The sequence below is a fragment of the Pezoporus flaviventris genome, unplaced genomic scaffold (assembly GCF_033815535.1).
Source record: "Pezoporus flaviventris isolate CSIRO_AGI_PZ_B2104156 unplaced genomic scaffold, CSIRO_AGI_Pfla_v1 ptg000059l, whole genome shotgun sequence".
NCBI lineage: Eukaryota > Metazoa > Chordata > Aves > Psittaciformes > Psittacidae > Pezoporus > Pezoporus flaviventris.
In genome coordinates, this window is record NW_026892607.1 from 991266 (window position 1) to 1008432 (window position 17167).

Below are 17167 nucleotides of genomic sequence, written 5' to 3' on the forward strand. Positions count from 1 at the left end.
TACGAGATGTTAGATAGTTCAATACGAGTCTATAAACCTGATACCTAAACCCTGCTATCACGGCTTTGCCAACCCCCTGCTAACTTCCATGCAAATTCCACCGATGGATCTCTAGTTCACTTTGTCTCTAATTGAAAGTCTTAAAGGTGAATTGAAATGTTGTTGGAATAAAAGCCTGTTTAAGATGCCAAATCCCTAACGAAATCCCTGTGTAGACTTACAAGTAAATAAATTGTAAAGGCAAATGTAGGGGCCTTCTTATTAACCTGTCAAAGCAAGGATTCTGGCATCTATTTTTCTCCTGCAAAAACTGTGACATTCTTCTTCCCCTAATGACTGCAGAATTTTACAGCTTCACATGCCTGGCCACAAAGATGATATTGTTTAGGGCGGTGGTGAAATCTCCCTTGTTCATGCTGATGACAATCATGGTGCTTCCCAGCAGGGCTACTTACTACATAAAGGTCTGGGGCTACCTGTAAATGGTGTGAATTCATGGATTAAGGCAGTTCAGTTTTCCAAACTGTGGCCTTAACAACCTTCTCCCTGAATCAGTTTTGCTGAGGATTGGGTTCATTGATTCCTTTTAGAAAAAGCAAACCCAGTTTGCAAGAGGAATTGTGGCCTCTTTGATGTTAAGGAGGAGTTTCACCTGAAATCACCTGCGACATCTTGCAAAAGGACAACCTGCTCATGCCTGAACTGAGCTGGATATCCATTGCCTTCTTTTTAAGACTCACTATTGGGGATAATGAGAAAGTTAGAGATAAAACACTAGCAGCTCTTTCCTCTCAAAGGGTAACTGCAAAGCTCAGCATCTGAAATGTGAATATAGTCACACATAGAGCCTGCGTGACTACATGGAAGCATCGCTGTTACACGCTTCTCCCATTGACCATCCTACTCTCCACCACGCCTGGTTGTTAAATTAACACTTGGGAAGTGCCCTGCACAATGAATACGAAATATAATGAAATGCTGAGGTGCCAACGCACAGTTATGAAAGAAAAAAGTAATAACAACTAAAATCATGCATAATAAGTGTGCCAATATTTGCATATGTTATTAAGTACTTGGTGGTGTTTGTGTCCCATTCTATCACCCTCACTCTTCCAGAAGGGCAACATCACATATTATGGAGGTATGTAATTTCAGGATATAAAGAACAGAGTCCTTCTGCTACATACATAAAATTCCAGTGTAATACACATATGAAAGAATTGTGGTCTATTTCAAGGCTTTTCCTTTTATCTTTTCCATAGTCTCCTGCCAATTTCCAAAGTACTCCCAGATCACAGACTGAACTAGATTATCTGAACAAGATTTGTACTGCACCTCCTGATACTCGCCCTGTCATTCCCCAGGGCTACAACCTGTCCTCTGACCCCTGACAGTGCTCTCTTCCATCATTCCCTCTTAGAGAGTCCTTTGCCAGTCCTTTGCTTTTCCTCTTCTTCAGCCTGAGGAGACAGAGCTGTTGTAAAGATTAGCACAAGCACACCTACTTATTGGCTTGACGTGGCCTTTAAAATAGAGGGGCCCCTGGCAGGCAGGGGATGTGTGTCCCCTACCTCCAGGACATACCTTGTGCTGCTCCGCAGCTGACCTGCCAGATTCAGGCAGTGAAAGGCACCTCAGGAAACATCCTGACAAGGACCAGCGCTGGATTTAACCTGTAACTATAACAATGCATCAAGTGCAGTCCATAACCTCCCTGTCCTTGGTGTCTTTCCTTACTCCTGCTGAAGCCACAAATACTGGAACCCGAACTAATTGCGCACCAGGGCTCTGTCACGATCACCAGGTTTATCAGCCATTTTCCTAATGTCATTCTGAACAAAAGGGAAAGCTTTTGCTGTGCCATCATAGAACATACATTTTTTCACAGGCATGATATCCAGTATCTGTATTTCTTAACTGTCTTCAGCAGACTTTTACAAGACATCTAACTTGCTGGGGAAAACCACATTGCACAATATATGCCTGTCTTGTGCTTGCCTGTTCTCTCTTCAGTGGCTAGTTTTTCTTTTGAAATGCAGAAAATTCACATTGATATCTCCCGTTCCTTTCAAAAGCTTCCAAAAACTGAGCTAGAAAAAGAAGGATGCATCAAGTGAGACAATGTCATCAGAAAGTTAGTCAGAATTCCTGTTCTAAAGAGCTGACAGTGGAAGTACATCTCCAATCTTTATAAAGCACCATGTTGTTTGTCATGTTTTGTCAGCATTTAAAACTCAGCAGTGAAATCAGGTTTACATGTGGTCTGTCTGTGGATGCACAGATTCCAGGAATCCACAGGCAGTTCCAACCTCATCTCCAGGTTCCACTCCGGAAGCCTTAACACGTTGGTGTAATTCTAGTTGGACTTCAGATGGGCAAAGGATGATTATTACTGTGGCCTCAAATGGTTGAAAGAAAGGAATCTGGTACAGATTAATAGGACTATTGGTGAAAGATGGGAAGGAAAACAAGGATTCTTTTAGAACGTGACATGATACTTTAGAACGCACTTTGTCAGCAACTACAAATGTGTAACGTTTCTATTTTGCTATACTTCTGACATTATTCTCTCACAATATTTTGCTTATCATCCTCTTGTGAGGTTTATTGTACTTACAAATCACTCCCAGACAGCAGCTCCTTTGCTATCTTTTCATTAAACCAAAAAAAGAATCAAAAAGTTTTGTGTGTAATACATTTTCCCTGCGGGAACTAATTCCACAAAGATATTGACTACAAGCCTTTCCTTGTTTTAAAGTATGTAGGCATGCATCAAGCAGTTGATTCCTCTCCCCAGAGTCACCTTCTGAAGCTTTATCTGAGTGTTACATCTCCAAAGCGTCCTGCAGATCATGTAGGAGAAACTAATTTGTCCTCCCAAGCCAGCACTTATCCTACCTCGACTACTTTTTGCCATCAGTTCATTATGAACACTCTGTGCTGTTCATTTTATGGTGTTTAGGGCTGTGTCCACTCCAGTTCCTTTGTTTAATATATTTTTGGTTCTTTCACTGTGGTATGACAGGCTGCAGCATGCTGAAGGAAAAGTAGGGGGAATAATTGTATTGATTTCCAAATGCTGCAGATTGAGAGCAGATGTACCATGTACTCCCCAAACGTATGTTTTAACTTTCCTTTATGTGCTGTGCTGCAGTCTTCAAGCCAGGAAGTGATTTATATTTGCTAATTGCATGCACTTTGGTAGATTTGCAGCTAAAAATAAGGGTTTGGGTTTTAATTATAAATGACTTATCCTTTCACACTGCATGTCTCTAACACTCTGAAGCTAAATGAAGACTTGGGGAATCTGCACTTCATTTCCCCATCTGCCATAGACCTATTTTGTACCTTTAGCCACCCACCGTGGGTCATCCCTGTACCCAGCTCAGAGGTACCTGGACCTCATGGATGTCTGTCTTTGTTACACACCAAACACAGAGATGAAGGGAACACTTCTGTGTTACAGCTGAACAAGTTTAATCTTACTGTCAAAAGCACTGGTTCAGCTGCTCCTAGCCCACCCTTTGCTGGATCTAACACCCCAGCAGCTGGGGGGAAGCTGACCTAACTGGTTGATCCGGAGGAACATTGCTCTTTCTTCCTATCATCAGAGGGCTAGTTTTCTATGGGACCAGTCAGTTGAATGGACTTGCCCAGATGAGCATACAGAAAACAAAAGAGATTTTTTTATTGCGGGCAGCTTGTTAGATGAGCTCAGATGTAATGTGAAATGTCACCTCAGAGGGTCAGGGCAGGCAAGCCTTGGCTGGTTCTGCAGAAACCCTACCCCAGCTGCACGGCCTGACCTTCTCACTGGCATTAGCTCTAGTATTCCTGGACCTAGATGATAAGTGGCAGGAGCCTGAGGGCACTCATTGCTCTTAATGACTGACCAGCCTCATCTGGGACCTCCAACCCCGCCCTACCCTTGCCCAGGGGCTTTATTTAAGCTCAGCACTGGCCCCCCACTAAGTCCCTATCCGGGTTGTGTTGAAGGACTCATACTCTGTAACTCCAGCATCCCTGTGTTTGGCTATGGACCCTGCTGCTCTGTACACTGGCACATGGATGGACTTCCTTGCTTGATCTCGGGCCCATCTTATCATTATGGACCTGCCTGGCAATTGTGGCACTGTGTTCCAAAGACTCCTGCTGGAATGGACCCAGTCTCACTTGATGCATCCTTCATTTTGGAGCTGAGTTTTCAGGAGACAGTGCCTTCACAAAGTTAGAATTCCTGTTCTAAGGAACTGACAGTTGATTTCTGCTTGGTCTCAGCCTTGCCTCACCAAGGGAGTAGTGGATCAGGCTCTGGCTTGTGAGGCCCCTGTTCTGCTGGCTGTGGCACTCCAACTCCCAGTTCCTTAAGGACCAAAGAGCATTTGCTGTCCCTTGGCAAAAGGTGGTTCAAGGACCTGAATTGGCAGAAACATCTCCACTCTAAAGGGGCCAGCTTAGCTCTTGAACTAACTTGACTCTGGGCTCTGTGTCATAAGCAGCACTGGGATGACCGGGCAGCTGCCTGGGGAAGCCATTGGTGTGGCTCCTTCCTAACCTTGATTTGAATCAGGTCTGGAGGGGCTTGGTTTTGTGGTTGGTTTAAGCTGGTGTAAGCTCATCCAGCTGTGAAGGGGTCAGTCCTGTGTGCCTGTGTACTGGAGCTGACACAGAGAATATACATGGATGCATGACTGGGAAAGAGGGGGAGGTGGCAGCACGTGAAACTGCATCCCAAGGCATATCGGAGCAAGGTGGCAGAAAGTGGAAAGGCAGAAGGAAACCTCAAACAAGGAGCTACTTTGTCTAACACTGCAGAAGTTAAACCCCACCATGCTATGAACATATGCACGCAGGTCCCAGCAGCAGACAGTCTCTTCCATGTGTCACATCCAGATCCTATAATAGCTCTGGCAATATCAAGCTTTGCTTGTCTCTTCCACTTAATCCACATTTGTATATTGGGTGGTTTTCAGTAGGAAGTGGGTAATCTCTTGTCATTGTCCTCCTTGGATCGAGGAGGAATAAGTTGCATGTTCATATATATGAGAAGAAGGTGGTTTCAGACCTCAATCTCCTTCCCTAACACTCAGCCAGATGCTTATCTGGGTTTGTTCCTCCTCTTGAAGCTATTAGTGTCTGACAAGAAACACAAGATTCATATGGCAGAAAGCAAGCCGAAGAGGGGTGGGATCTGATCTAGCAGGAAGTGAGGAGGAAATTCCTTTAATCTTGTCCTTGTTTCCACTCTGCTTATGAACTTTGTATTAAACAGTTGCTGACTTTTGAAATCCTGAACCTAACCTAAGCATCCCAGGAATGTGATCGTTCTCCTGAGTGGAAAGTAGTTATCACCCCTAGTAGCTTCAACCAGCTTTGTCAGCATCCTTCACCTCCAGTAAAGCAGTGCTATCTGCCTGACCACAGTTAGGGCTGTGATATAACATATGGGGAACTGGTACTTTGTGTTCCTGTCACCAATGAGAGGGGTCTGGTTGTAGGTACCATGTCATGGGCTGATGGAAGAAGCATGCTCATGGGAATGGGCATTGCCAGCCTGGGGTGAGATGTGCTGCAGAATGGGGGAATGAGAGCAGGATCGCAATGCTGCTGTTGGCATTTATAATCTCTGGTACCAACTATGCCAGACTCCTTTCTGTGGCTTTTGATTGAGTAAAAACTAAATGAGGATAAATCAGTACATTAAATATTGATTTCACAAGGCAGAGAGGGTCGAAAAGGATTCTGAAGATGCCAATTGGACTTCCGAGTTCCTGCCTGGCAGGAAAAGCAGGAGATACTCAGTAAACCTGGTGTGTTGCAAGGAGAAAATAAGCTCTTGATCACCAATTTACGGATGAAGAACAGGTAAGAAATCACTTTTCTATGCTGCTGGTTCTGGTTCTTTGCTTTGTTTCAATGGAATCATCCTAAAAAGCGCACTCAGCTCCTGACCACTCCTCATCTGCACTGTGGTGTGGTTCTGTTGTGTGGGGCAGGAGCTGCCTGACCCACACCTGCAGCTGGGCACCCTAAGATGGAGACTTCATCCCCCCTCCACTGACACAGCACCTTTGTGGCTGGGGAGCCTCCTCAGTGAAACTTGCTGGTGAAGTATTCCAGCTTTCATGCGTGATAGAAGAGACTGTGAAGATCAGGAATGGAGATAGCAGGTGACAGAAGTGGACTCCGCAGCATGATGGTGTCTGTGTCAGCAGCCGGGACTGTGCTTGCTCTTACCACAGAAAGCCCATGGTTTTGCCCAGAGAAGCTGTGGCTGCCCCATCCCTGGCAGTGTTGGACACAGGGGCTTGGAGCAAGCTGCTCTAGTGGAAGGTGTCCCTGTCCATGGCAGGGCTTGGAACCGGATGAGCTTTACAGTCCCTTCCAACCCAAACCAGTCTGGGATTCTGTAACTGTGCCTGGAAAAGTGGTTTCTCCTCCAAGCGCATTAATCCCGCAGACTGTGTGCACTGGCAGACACTTGGAAAGCAAAATGTGGAAGGGACGGAATGGTAAATCCAACTAGTGCCTTCGTGCATCCACCTGCTCTGAAAGGGAAGGCGTGAGGTGGGCTCTGAGGAAAGGCGCCTCACCCACGCGGGCTGAGGTGAGGGGCAAAATGGCGGCGGCGGCGTGAGGCGAGGCGAGGCGAGCGCCCCCCTGCGCCGCGCAGCCGGCGGGCCAGGGGCGGTGCGGAGGGCGGGACGGTAGGGGGCGCTGCTCGGCCGGCGAGGGAGCGAGCGAGCGGAGCGGAGCGGGCGGCCAGTGACAAGCGCGGGGCTGAGGCGGCGGCGCCCGCCCGCCCGCCCGGGAGAGCGCAGCACCGAGGGCGCGGCGTGGGACGGGTTCGGCGGCGCGGGAGGAGACGCGGCCCCGCGGCGGTTGCGCAGGGCCGGCCCGGGACGCCGGCGCTGCGCGGTTGGATGTGGGAGTAGCGCGGCGCCGTCTCAGGAATGCAGCAGCCGGGCGGCGGGGACGGGAGCTTCTTGCTGCTCCCGCTGCTCCTGCTGCTGCGGGCGGGCAGCCGGGCGGAGCTGGCGGACGCCACGCAAGGTAAGGCTGTGCGGGGCCGCGTCCCGGCTTTTGTCCCGCGGGAGGCTCCCTTCGCCCGCGGCGGGACGGGGAAGTCACCGGTGGTGGTGGGGGGGGTGTCTGGGTGTGAGGCGGACCGGAGCCGCCCGTGTGGGGTCCGGCGGGGCCGGCCTTGCCCTGCCGCGGCTGTGGTGGTGAGGGGCTGCCCGGGGCTCCATCGCCCCCCCCCCCCTCTCCGCCCCGCGTTAACGAACTCGGAGTTTTATCGTCGATCTGTGTTTAATTGCTTCGTAAAAAGCCGTTCCAAGCGTTTGGCAGAGTTCTTCGGCGGAGTGGAACCGTTCCCGCTTTTGATACGTGATTGATGGCTCCCGAGGTGGTGTTATCAATGATGACTTGTCCTTCAGCTCCAGCTTCGGGGGGTGTTTTGCCATCTCAACCCCCTCGTAGTCTTCCAACAAGTTTTTATAGATGTGTTCTTTTAAACAATAACCTTAAAAGAATCTTTGATTTACTTTTAACGAGTAATACTTATTTCGCAATCCTTCTGTTTTATTAGCGGTTTGATTTCAGCCTTTTGCAGATGATTTATGTTTAAAGCGTAAGCATAGCGCAGGCATAAAGGGACCGAGATGGAGTTAGGCAAGAAGGGGTGATTCCTGAAGCCAAGTCAGTAAAAAGCGAGCACTGCTTTTTGGACGCTTGCATGAGAACTTCAGTGAGAGGTGGATGTTCATGATCCAGCTCCTTGAAGGTACTTTATGGTGGGGAGTTAAAGCACAAGCCGCTTGTGAAAAGTCCTGGTTGGTAATGTGGCTGTATTTAGTATTTAAAGAAAGGGGGAAAAGTGAACTCGAAAGAGAGAAAGCTGTTTAAATACGTAGCCGTCCAGAGCTGAAAGAGCTGTGGTTATAAAGCCTCTGCTCCAAATTGCAAAGGATAACTGCTCTTCAAAAGTCAGTCGTAGCTAATTACAGTGCTCATGTCCCACGCCTGTGCCTGAGTTTCCCTCTGTGTTTCAGTGCATCCCTAATGATGCCGTTACCTGGCACTGTGTGTTAGGTAGTGGATCCCTCTAAATGACTTCCAGATATCCCAGTGCGACTCAGTTGCACACAGGCTTCTCCTGGTGCAGATTCAATGGCTGGATGATGTTCTAGCTTAGGGTAGGAATTCTCCATGACATCTCAATGGGAAGATTTCCAAATGTTGTTTTCTAGGGTCTCTAGGGAGTGCTGTATGTGCTTAACAAATAGCTGTAGTTTGAAAAGGGGAGGGGGAAGGCAGGCTCTCTTTCTTCCTGTTTCTCAGGTAATTTCAAAACTTTAGGGTCATAATTTGAAATTTTGTATGTTTCTAAGAGCCTGGAGGGAAAAACAACCCCACAAACATAAAGCAGCTGGGTCCAGAACTGGCCATTTTTGCTGGGACGTATCTTTCATGATATGAATTCACCTCTGTGTAGGACTATTAATATAGTCATTATGCATGATTACTTTTCACAGTGAAATATGTTCTGTATTTTAAGTAGTATCTTTGGCACAATGTTGATTCATGGGCAGATCAAGTGATTTATTGGCTTTTTTAATAGTTAGACATTTAGCACATGCTACAACACCACACTGTGTTTTCCCCTTGTTAAAGATCTGGATTTTGTAGAAGAAAAAGGGAACCTGAACATGAAACACACTAAGAAACCAAACAAATAAGTGAAATACTTAATAGAAATAGTTTCATAAAGTTCTTTAAAGTCACTGTAGTGGTTGGGCGAATAGATTTTGCTCCACAGAAACCCAACCAACCCCACAGAACCCTTCAGTCTCTACCCTTTTACCCTCATGTTTTCCAAAACGGCAGAGTATGGACCACTAAATGAGTAAAAGACCTTTTATTCAAGCGTGTCAAGTAAGGGCTGCAAGGAAAGTCCATCTCTGGTAGTAGCACAACTTCTGCTACCAGCATAGATGTTCTGGGAGTCCAAGATCTGACGGTCTAACACAATCGAAGTATTCCAGAGTAGTTTGGGCTCTCAGCTCCCTGAAGTCCAGGAGAATGAGAGCCTGATTGTGCTGTGCTTGATCCAAACACCTGTGGAGATGTGACTCCCACTCCAGAGACTCCCCAGTTTGACACTGATCCAGTAAATGCATACAGATGTGCACAGATGGCCTCATGCATGTGGCTGATGCAGCTCAGTAGGACGAGTCAGATGTGTGTCTGTGTGGAGGCCGGGAACATGAGCAGCTATTGTCACATCTCTTTTGGGGGGATTATTACCAGCTCATCCATTTAGTTGAGATATTGTCAAGTGACCAAAACTGTTTTGCTGTGTTGCCTTCCAAAAGCTCTTTTCTTATTTTGCAATTCCTCTTCACTTTTCCCCCTGTCTCCTGCTGCTTCCTTTTTGTCAATGACCTTTCCTTGCAGAGCAAAACAAAACAAAAAGCGCATTTGCCTTTGTACATTCATGCTGTCTTTAATGCCTGCTCTTCGCGAGGGTGCTCCAGGGCTGGCCTGAGTGCTCTGAAGAAAATCACAGAGCTAATGTCAATTTAAGTAACAGGAACTCTCCAACTTGGATATTTTTCACTGTGTTTTACATTATTCTATGATTACCAGTTCAGCTTTATTCTTGCATTATTCCGTATCTGGTAACGTCATGAGGAGTCACATTGGAAGAAGCGTGAAGTGAAAAGCATTTTAAAAGCATATAATAAACCCCAAATCTCCGGATTATGTTTCAAATTAAAGGGGCTAGTGTTGATTTCCTTGCAAGTTGCCTCTTGTGAGATAAAGTTCCACAGCTCTTGATTAGTCCCTGTAATACCCCTGTGGTTATTGTTTCATCCCTGGGTCAACAGGCTGCTATTTCACCACTTATGAGTTTACAAACAAACATAATGCTTTTGTTGCCTTAAGCCTCTAAGAGGATGAGAGTAGGTGTTACTGTTTGGCTCACCAGGACTGTAGATCTTGCATTTCTTGACAAAAGTTGCTTGAGGTATCAGCAAATTATCTTCAAGAAATCATTTCTTTGTTTCTATAATTAAAAGTCACCGAAAATGCTCTGTTGATGATGTGCACACAGGAACTTTAAGTTAAAGCCTTGCAAATGAGATCTGAGCAGGGGAGCGTTTTTAAATACAGATACCTAAATGAAGGCAAAGGGGGGGGGAGAAGCTTCCCCGAGGCGTGACACTAGATACCACTCTTAGGAAACACATGTAGAAATGCAGCAGTCTTCTGAGACTCCAAAAAGCACCTCAGAGCTAAAAACTCTTTCTAAAAGTCTCTTAACTAAATGCAGCTGCTTTCCACAGAGTGATTGTCTTCCAGAAATATCTAGAAAGTTGAGGAACACAAAACCTGTAAACCTTTTATTCCCCAAGCCCTGGCAGAATCCTCAGTCATCCTCAGCTGCTAGTTTTGCCTTCGCGTGATTGTGCAGGTTTTTCCCATTTTCTATCTTGAACAATTTTTAGTGATCTGCTAGACTGTGAGCTGCAGTCATGGGTTTCATCTACTGTTTCAGTGTGATGTTCTCCTCCTGCTGTAGGTACCCAGCTCAGATGTGCTGGTATTTCGCTGGCGAAGTTGCTCCCTCAGCCCAAGTAATGAAGGCAGCCTCTATCAGAGCTTTGGCACACTGGAAAGTCTCATGCCAGCCTTGTGTAGGTAGAGGTGTGATAGTGATAATGCATCCTGCATTTTGACAGTTACTCCTATGCATTGAAACACTTAACCGAATAGCAGATTAAGTTATTTTATTGTTTAGATGCTATCTTTGATCCAAGTTTCTGCTTTTAAAAATTAGCAAATTAGGGCTGTTGTATTATAATTCTCACTTGAACTTTAAAGCAAAGGGAAGGTTTATGTGAAATCTGAATCTGGTTATATGGGAGGGAACAGTTTCTAGTGATAAGGGTAGTGCAGCAATGGGGGCTCAGGAACCAACTCCCTAAAGCACAGCTAAAAAATTCTGGGTTGATTGGGGCTGCAGTTGAATATTTAAGTCATTTTGTAGAGCTTTTTCCATCCTGGTTTCTTTTTCATTCTAATCATGGAGATATTGAAAGTCAATGGATCTAGTAATTTATAAATGAAACAAGAGTGAAATGAGTAAATGAGAGCAATTGTCTATGATTCTTCTGAAATAACAAGTAGGTGCTGGTGTTAGGTGGAGTATGCTTCTATAGGCATGGTGATTGTGGTTTTATATACTTTATGGTGAATGAGTAGCATCCTAAAATTCCTGAAATTTTACATTTGGTGTAAAATTTCATTTAGTCCAGGGCTGCAGAAAATGTTATATTTTTTTTCTGTCTATTTACAAGCAGAATCACTGTCCCCACCTTGGCCGGAGCGTGGCATATGAGAGGCTTGGTCATGTTCAATGTCTTTTAATGCAGGGGAAATGACAGGATGCATAGAAAGGCTATGATGTTTGTGAGGGTGAAAAAATTGAATAACATCAGCTTAAATAGATACCACTAATGTGATAAGTAATAACAAAGCCCTAAATATTACTGTTATTTAATAGTAAAGTTTTTACAGGCCCTCTTGGTGATGTAAATAATGTAAAATAAAAACTTTCATACTTTTGGAATCTAATGCTATGTGATATTGAAAACGGTGCTCTGCCAAAGTCAGACAGCTTGGGAAAAGGAGTAGCTTTAGAAAGGAACCCTTTAGTGAGGGAAAGCAATAATGCAGGCTTCTCAGCATACTCCATGCCAGCAACCCGTCGTGAGGAAGATTGCTTTCCAGGATCTCCTCCTGAACTGGAGACATTGGAGTGCCACTGTTTCCAAGTAAAACCACAGAGCAGTATAGGGAAGGAAATGGCTAGTGGCTTGTGAAAAGAATCCCATGCTGCTTATTGCTGGGATGGACACAGATTTGGAGGATGATTAGTTAGATTCCTGAAAAAGTAATGCAGAATGGTCACCGACAGGAACATCGTTCCCATGGAGAAGAAGCCAACCGGAATTACTGCACTTTCACCTTGTAGCTTTTTACAACAGCAGCTAGGGACAGGCCAAGGGGAATGGCTTTAACCTGCCAGAAGGGAGACTGAGACGAGCTCTTAGGCAGAAGCTCTTCCCTGTGAGGGTGCTGAGGCGCTGGCACAGGGTGCCCAGAGAAGCTGTGGCTGCCCCATCCCTGGCAGTGTTCGAGGCCAGGTTGGACACAGGGGCTTGGAGCAAGCTGCTCTACTGGAAGGTGTCCCTGCCTGTGGCAGAGGTTGGAACTAGATAAGCTTTAAGGTCCCTTCCAACACAAACCACTCTATGATTCTGCGACATTAATTGTGGGGCCAGCACTGTGTTTCAGCAGTGCTGTGTACAATAATTAACATTACCTTTTTCTAATGTATTTCAACAAGTCATTAGCTGGAGTTCATGCTGAAGGCATGAAATGGGTTCTGAAGCAGAAGAAAGCCAAGGTCAAGTCTGCTTTGTTAGTTGTACTGAGTTCCACTGAGTAATTGTACTTGATAGCCTCTTTTAACAAAATCCCTTTAGAGAGCTGCACAGAGGCTCTGGTTGTGTTTGATCAGTGAGGAGCTACATGCACCTTCACAGGACATAGAACAACAACAAAAACTTGTGGCCTGCAGGAAGAAGTATCCTCTGCTGCTGACGTTGGCAAGGTCTAGGCAGTGTGTCCCTGTCAGCTGGGTTGGGACAATTCCATGTCAGTTCTGTAGTGCTGCTCCAGGCATGATTTAACCCACCCAGGCCTTTGTGTTGTGTTGGAAGCAGGAAGCCTGGGCACAGTCATGGTGTTTTGGGAGTGATGAAGAGAGATGTGTCTGGCCTTGGTCTCAGGGAAAGTTTTAGGAACAATAATTGAGGCAAGCCACTGCGTGTGGAGGCAGAGCACACTCCTCCTCGGGAGCTGGAGCAGGAGTGCTGGTAACTTTGTGCAGATGTTGTGTGTGTTTTATAACTGCTGCTGATGCCCTGTTCTGCATTGTGTTGTACAAAGACATGCTTTCACTCAGCAACAGATACTTGGGATGAGGCTTATGTTAAGACTCAGCCATCTCAGTATGCAATGGTAAAGCTTCCTGACTAGATGAGTTCTTGAGAAAACAGTTAGTGGAGGCCCTGGTGGAAGCCTGCATTTTATTAAAAGGGTTTCTTTCAAACTGGTCAGGTCATATGTCGAAACTGATACTTCACGATGGCTTCCTGTGACCTTCTGCTCCTTTCCTCCAAGGGGTGTCGGTTGTGCCTACTCCTGTCCGGTTCCCAGATTCTCTGCTCTGTCTGCAGCAGAGGCCTGAACATCTGCTCCATGCAGATCTGGGAAAGACAGGGTGGTGAGGCTCTGTGTCGGGAGAACAGCAGCAGACCATGGGAAATGGGAAGATCAGAGATAAGTAAGGGAAAATGTTCGGCAGCTTTATAACCTTGTCGCACATTCCCTCCAGAGACTGGAAATATATGAGGGTATTTTCTTACCCTTAGAACTTGAGATGATCTCTGGAAGGATATGTGTTTCCAGATTCACAGCGTGAACTTTCCTCTGTAGGGGTGGCTGTTTTGTCCTCTGAAGCACAGTCCCTCCTGAAGATGCTAAGCCAAAGTTTTAAAGAACTGATGGTGTAAATACAATGTGCTGCTTGAGAGTGTCCAAATTGTTGCTGCTCAATATAGAACATACTGGCTACTCATTCAAAGAACCTCTGTGCCTCAGTGCTGAGATTACATGCTGGAGAAGGAGGGATTTTATGATCTGTGTGGCCTTATTCTCAAAACTCACAGGACTTTTGGCTCTTGTCATGTTTACTTGGGAGAGCTGAGCACGTCCCAAAACCTCCTCAGAAAGGGCACAGGGCACAGATCAGATCAAAGGCTTCAGAAGCCTGGTCAAGAGCAATGAAGCTGCTTGGGATGATACAGTGAGTGAGGAATTTTGCTAAAGTCCTTTTCAGATCATGTCTGGTACTTCATCTCTTCTTGTTGGGCTAACACCACTTTGAAAGGAACCTGTCTTTGTACTTCAGTTTCCTAACCACATCCAGGTGAAAGGTGGGAATGGCATTAGTAGGGAAAAGTGCTATTTTTCATTAGCCCAGCTGACAAACTTTTGAGTGCAGAATGTGGGCTTTGGCCTGAGAGCATGAGTGGATCCTAATAAGGCCTAAGTACAACTCCACCACCTTCCCTTGTTTCTTGGAATTGTTACAACTATGAAACTACCATTATTTGAAAGATAATGGCAATGCTTCTGGTAGTATATAGATTACTTTGTGCTAGGAAGAGGCTGCAGGTCAGTATTTTGCTTCCATCTAAGCATTCCTTTAGCACTATAGAAACGTTATTATGACACTTGTCTGTGGTGAAGATTTTTCAATTAAAGTGAGTTTTCCACCATCTTCCAGAGAAGTTTTGTCTGATTTTGAACAGCATGTGCATATCTGATGATAAGATTGCTCTTCCTGAAGGCTTTGCTTTAAAAGCAGAGGTGTAAAGGTGGTGACAGATACATAAGGATTTTTGGATAACAGAAATGCCAGGATGGAGTTGCAGAGTATGGTGTCAAGGCTTGGCTGATAGATACCCTAAGAAGTTTGAAGCGCATATAGTAAGGGCATAGGAGTCTTGATGTCCTCCTAGGAGAGCCTTTGCTTGCGGTGAACACTTCTCTTCATTCTTTGTTAGACTTGATACCAGCCTTTGTTGCACAGTATTATACACTGGGTGTGTTTGGATAATACAAAACAGCTTCCAGAGGCATTTTGTGGCAAATATGACCGTGTTCTGGAACTGCTGATCGTTGAAGTCCTTGAAATAGTTGGACATCTGGAAAAGAACAGGAAGGATTAGTCCAGACTCAGTGCACCCCATGAGGTCAGGCTGGTCTCTTCTGCATCTGCATCTACACCTTTGAATAGCTGTTGAGTATGTGATTTGGAGAGGGGTTTTGTTTCCTTGCTGTTGAATTCCTTTTCATTAGCTCTGTCCTCAAAGCTGTGTGATTGTATACACGGGGTGGTCTCCAGGAGAAGCCAGAAGCTTCGCCAAGTAAGAAAAAGAGCAATGAGCTAAGATTAGATCCAGTTCCGATCAAGTGAGGTTCTCTTTACAAAATTGCTGCCTCATCCTTCTCCTCACAGAGGGTATCATGGGTATTTACTCTGAGGGTGCTGAGGCGCTGGCACAGGGTGCCCAGAGAAGCTTTGGCTGCCCCATCACTGGCAGTGTTGGGGGCTTGGAGCAAGCTGCTCTAGTGGAAGGTGTCCCTGCCCGTGGCAGGTTGGAGCTGAATGAGCTTTAATGCCCCTTCCAACCCAAACCAGTCTGGGATTCTGTGATTATACAGTGAATATCGCTCTCATCTGTGACACTGTTAGAGAGTTATTGTGTATCTGAGCGCTTGGAGTCTATGCTGTATTTACAACAGCTTTTGCCTCTCCCAGTTTTTCCTGTAAGAGGTCAGTTATCATGGTTGAACATCTCCAAAATTAACTTGGCTTCAACTAAAAGGAAGTATCTTGGTAATTGTTTTGTTTACTCTGAAACATTTGATGTGCTGTATAAGTAACAAACATTCTGTATGGTTTAGGCTTTCATTTTATTTTGTAAGTTAATTATTCATCCCATGTGTTTTCATTTTTCTTTTTGAAATACATTATCTCTCTGTGAATTTACTGAAAATTCGGAGCATGATGGATACATCTCTTTCTCCAGAGCACCACAGTGAGCTCTGCTCTCAGTGTGTTTCACCTACCATCACAAGAGATCATTTAATTCCCAGCTGATTGTCAGGGAAATGGATTTATGGCATTAGATGCTTTCAAAGGCCACAGAAGAGCACTAGGTGGGTCTTTGCTTCTGACCATTGACTTGCTCTTCTGTTGTCTTGAATCATTTTCCTATATTTAAAGCTGTTCTCTAAATGAAAAAAAAAAAGTATGGTTCATTTGTGGGATTTGTGGGCCATTTGCTTTTCTATGAAGAGCGGAAGCACAGAGCAGCTCCCCTGTGAGCTGGGTACCTGTGGGGTGCTAGTTACTCCACAGCAGAGAAGCTGCAGCAAGAAGGAAGTGGGCAATTAGAAGTGAGAATGTGGTAATTCACAGGTTACTTTCAGCCAGGGATAACATCTGAAATTCCAAGTGGGTTTTTCCTTTGTCCAGGCCCTGTATGGGCATTTGCTGCATTTTCCTGCTTCTAGACAGGAGAGCTGCATTTGCAGTATGTCAGAAGTCCTTCCCGAAGCTTTAGGTGGTGCAGAGCTGGCCTCCTCTTAGCTGATGGATACTCATGAGGCTCCATTGACTTCCTTTTAATATCTGGGGAAACTTGGTAGTGTTGTCAATGCTTTTTACAGCTTTCTACGTTGCATCCAGCAGTTATGGTTACCTTGGGAACACCAAGGGGCTGGTGGCATCTCTGAGGTGGGAACACTCCACGTTCATTAAGGATGTTTTTGAACTGAGGGCCTCTTACTTTTGCACTCACTTTTCTTGGCAGACTGTCAGAGCCCGAGTCTGGCAACCTTTGTAAGTGAGATGCAACAAGCCTCGCTTATTTTAGCTATTGGTCTGTCACTGTGGTTTTAATTTACTGTAATTTAATAACTGACACAACGCTGGAATAAATAAATGGGCTGTGAACATCCTCATAGACTTTGGAAGTCCAGCTCAGGGCAAGATTTGGCTTTTAATTAACACTGTCCATGAGATTTATTGTTAAAATTGTATCCTTTTAAATAAGTGAATCTGAAGTTGATTAAGAGATGACTAATTGAAACCTGGTGTGGGGTAATGGGATGCATTCTAGTGCATGCAGTAGTGAGCACAGCACCTTCCCCACGAGGGCAACTGGGGGACCATCACCATGATAGACTCCATTTCTCCTAAGTTACAGGTCATTCTACTGCTGAGACATAAGCTGGATGTTGTCATTCTCTCTCTCTTTATTTTTCCTCTGCACAGTATGTTGCTCTATGTTGAAAACCACATATTCTTCACAACATTAAGAACAGTAGTTTACACGTGTATAAACCAGGTTTTTAGTGCAGCCAAGAGCTTTAGGAAGGCCTTTGGATGCCCAGCTAGAAAGAACTGTTGAAAGGGTTTTGCTTCTTTCAGTCATTAAGTAAATCCTCCAAAAAAGGG

At 45.3% G+C, this 17167-nt stretch overlaps 1 protein-coding gene across 2 annotated transcripts in view; it reads left to right on the forward strand.

Annotated features, from left to right (window-relative positions):
• Positions 1 to 6806: 6806 nt before the first annotated feature.
• ROR1 (receptor tyrosine kinase like orphan receptor 1) overlaps positions 6807 to 17167 on the forward strand; it is a 176495-nt gene continuing 166134 nt past the window's right edge. For both annotated transcript variants that reach the window (XM_061469651.1, XM_061469653.1), the window contains exon 1: positions 6807 to 7053. In XM_061469651.1, coding sequence (XP_061325635.1) covers positions 6954 to 7053 — 100 coding nt within the window. In that variant the 5' untranslated portion in view covers positions 6807 to 6953. The remainder of the gene's footprint in view (positions 7054 to 17167) is intronic.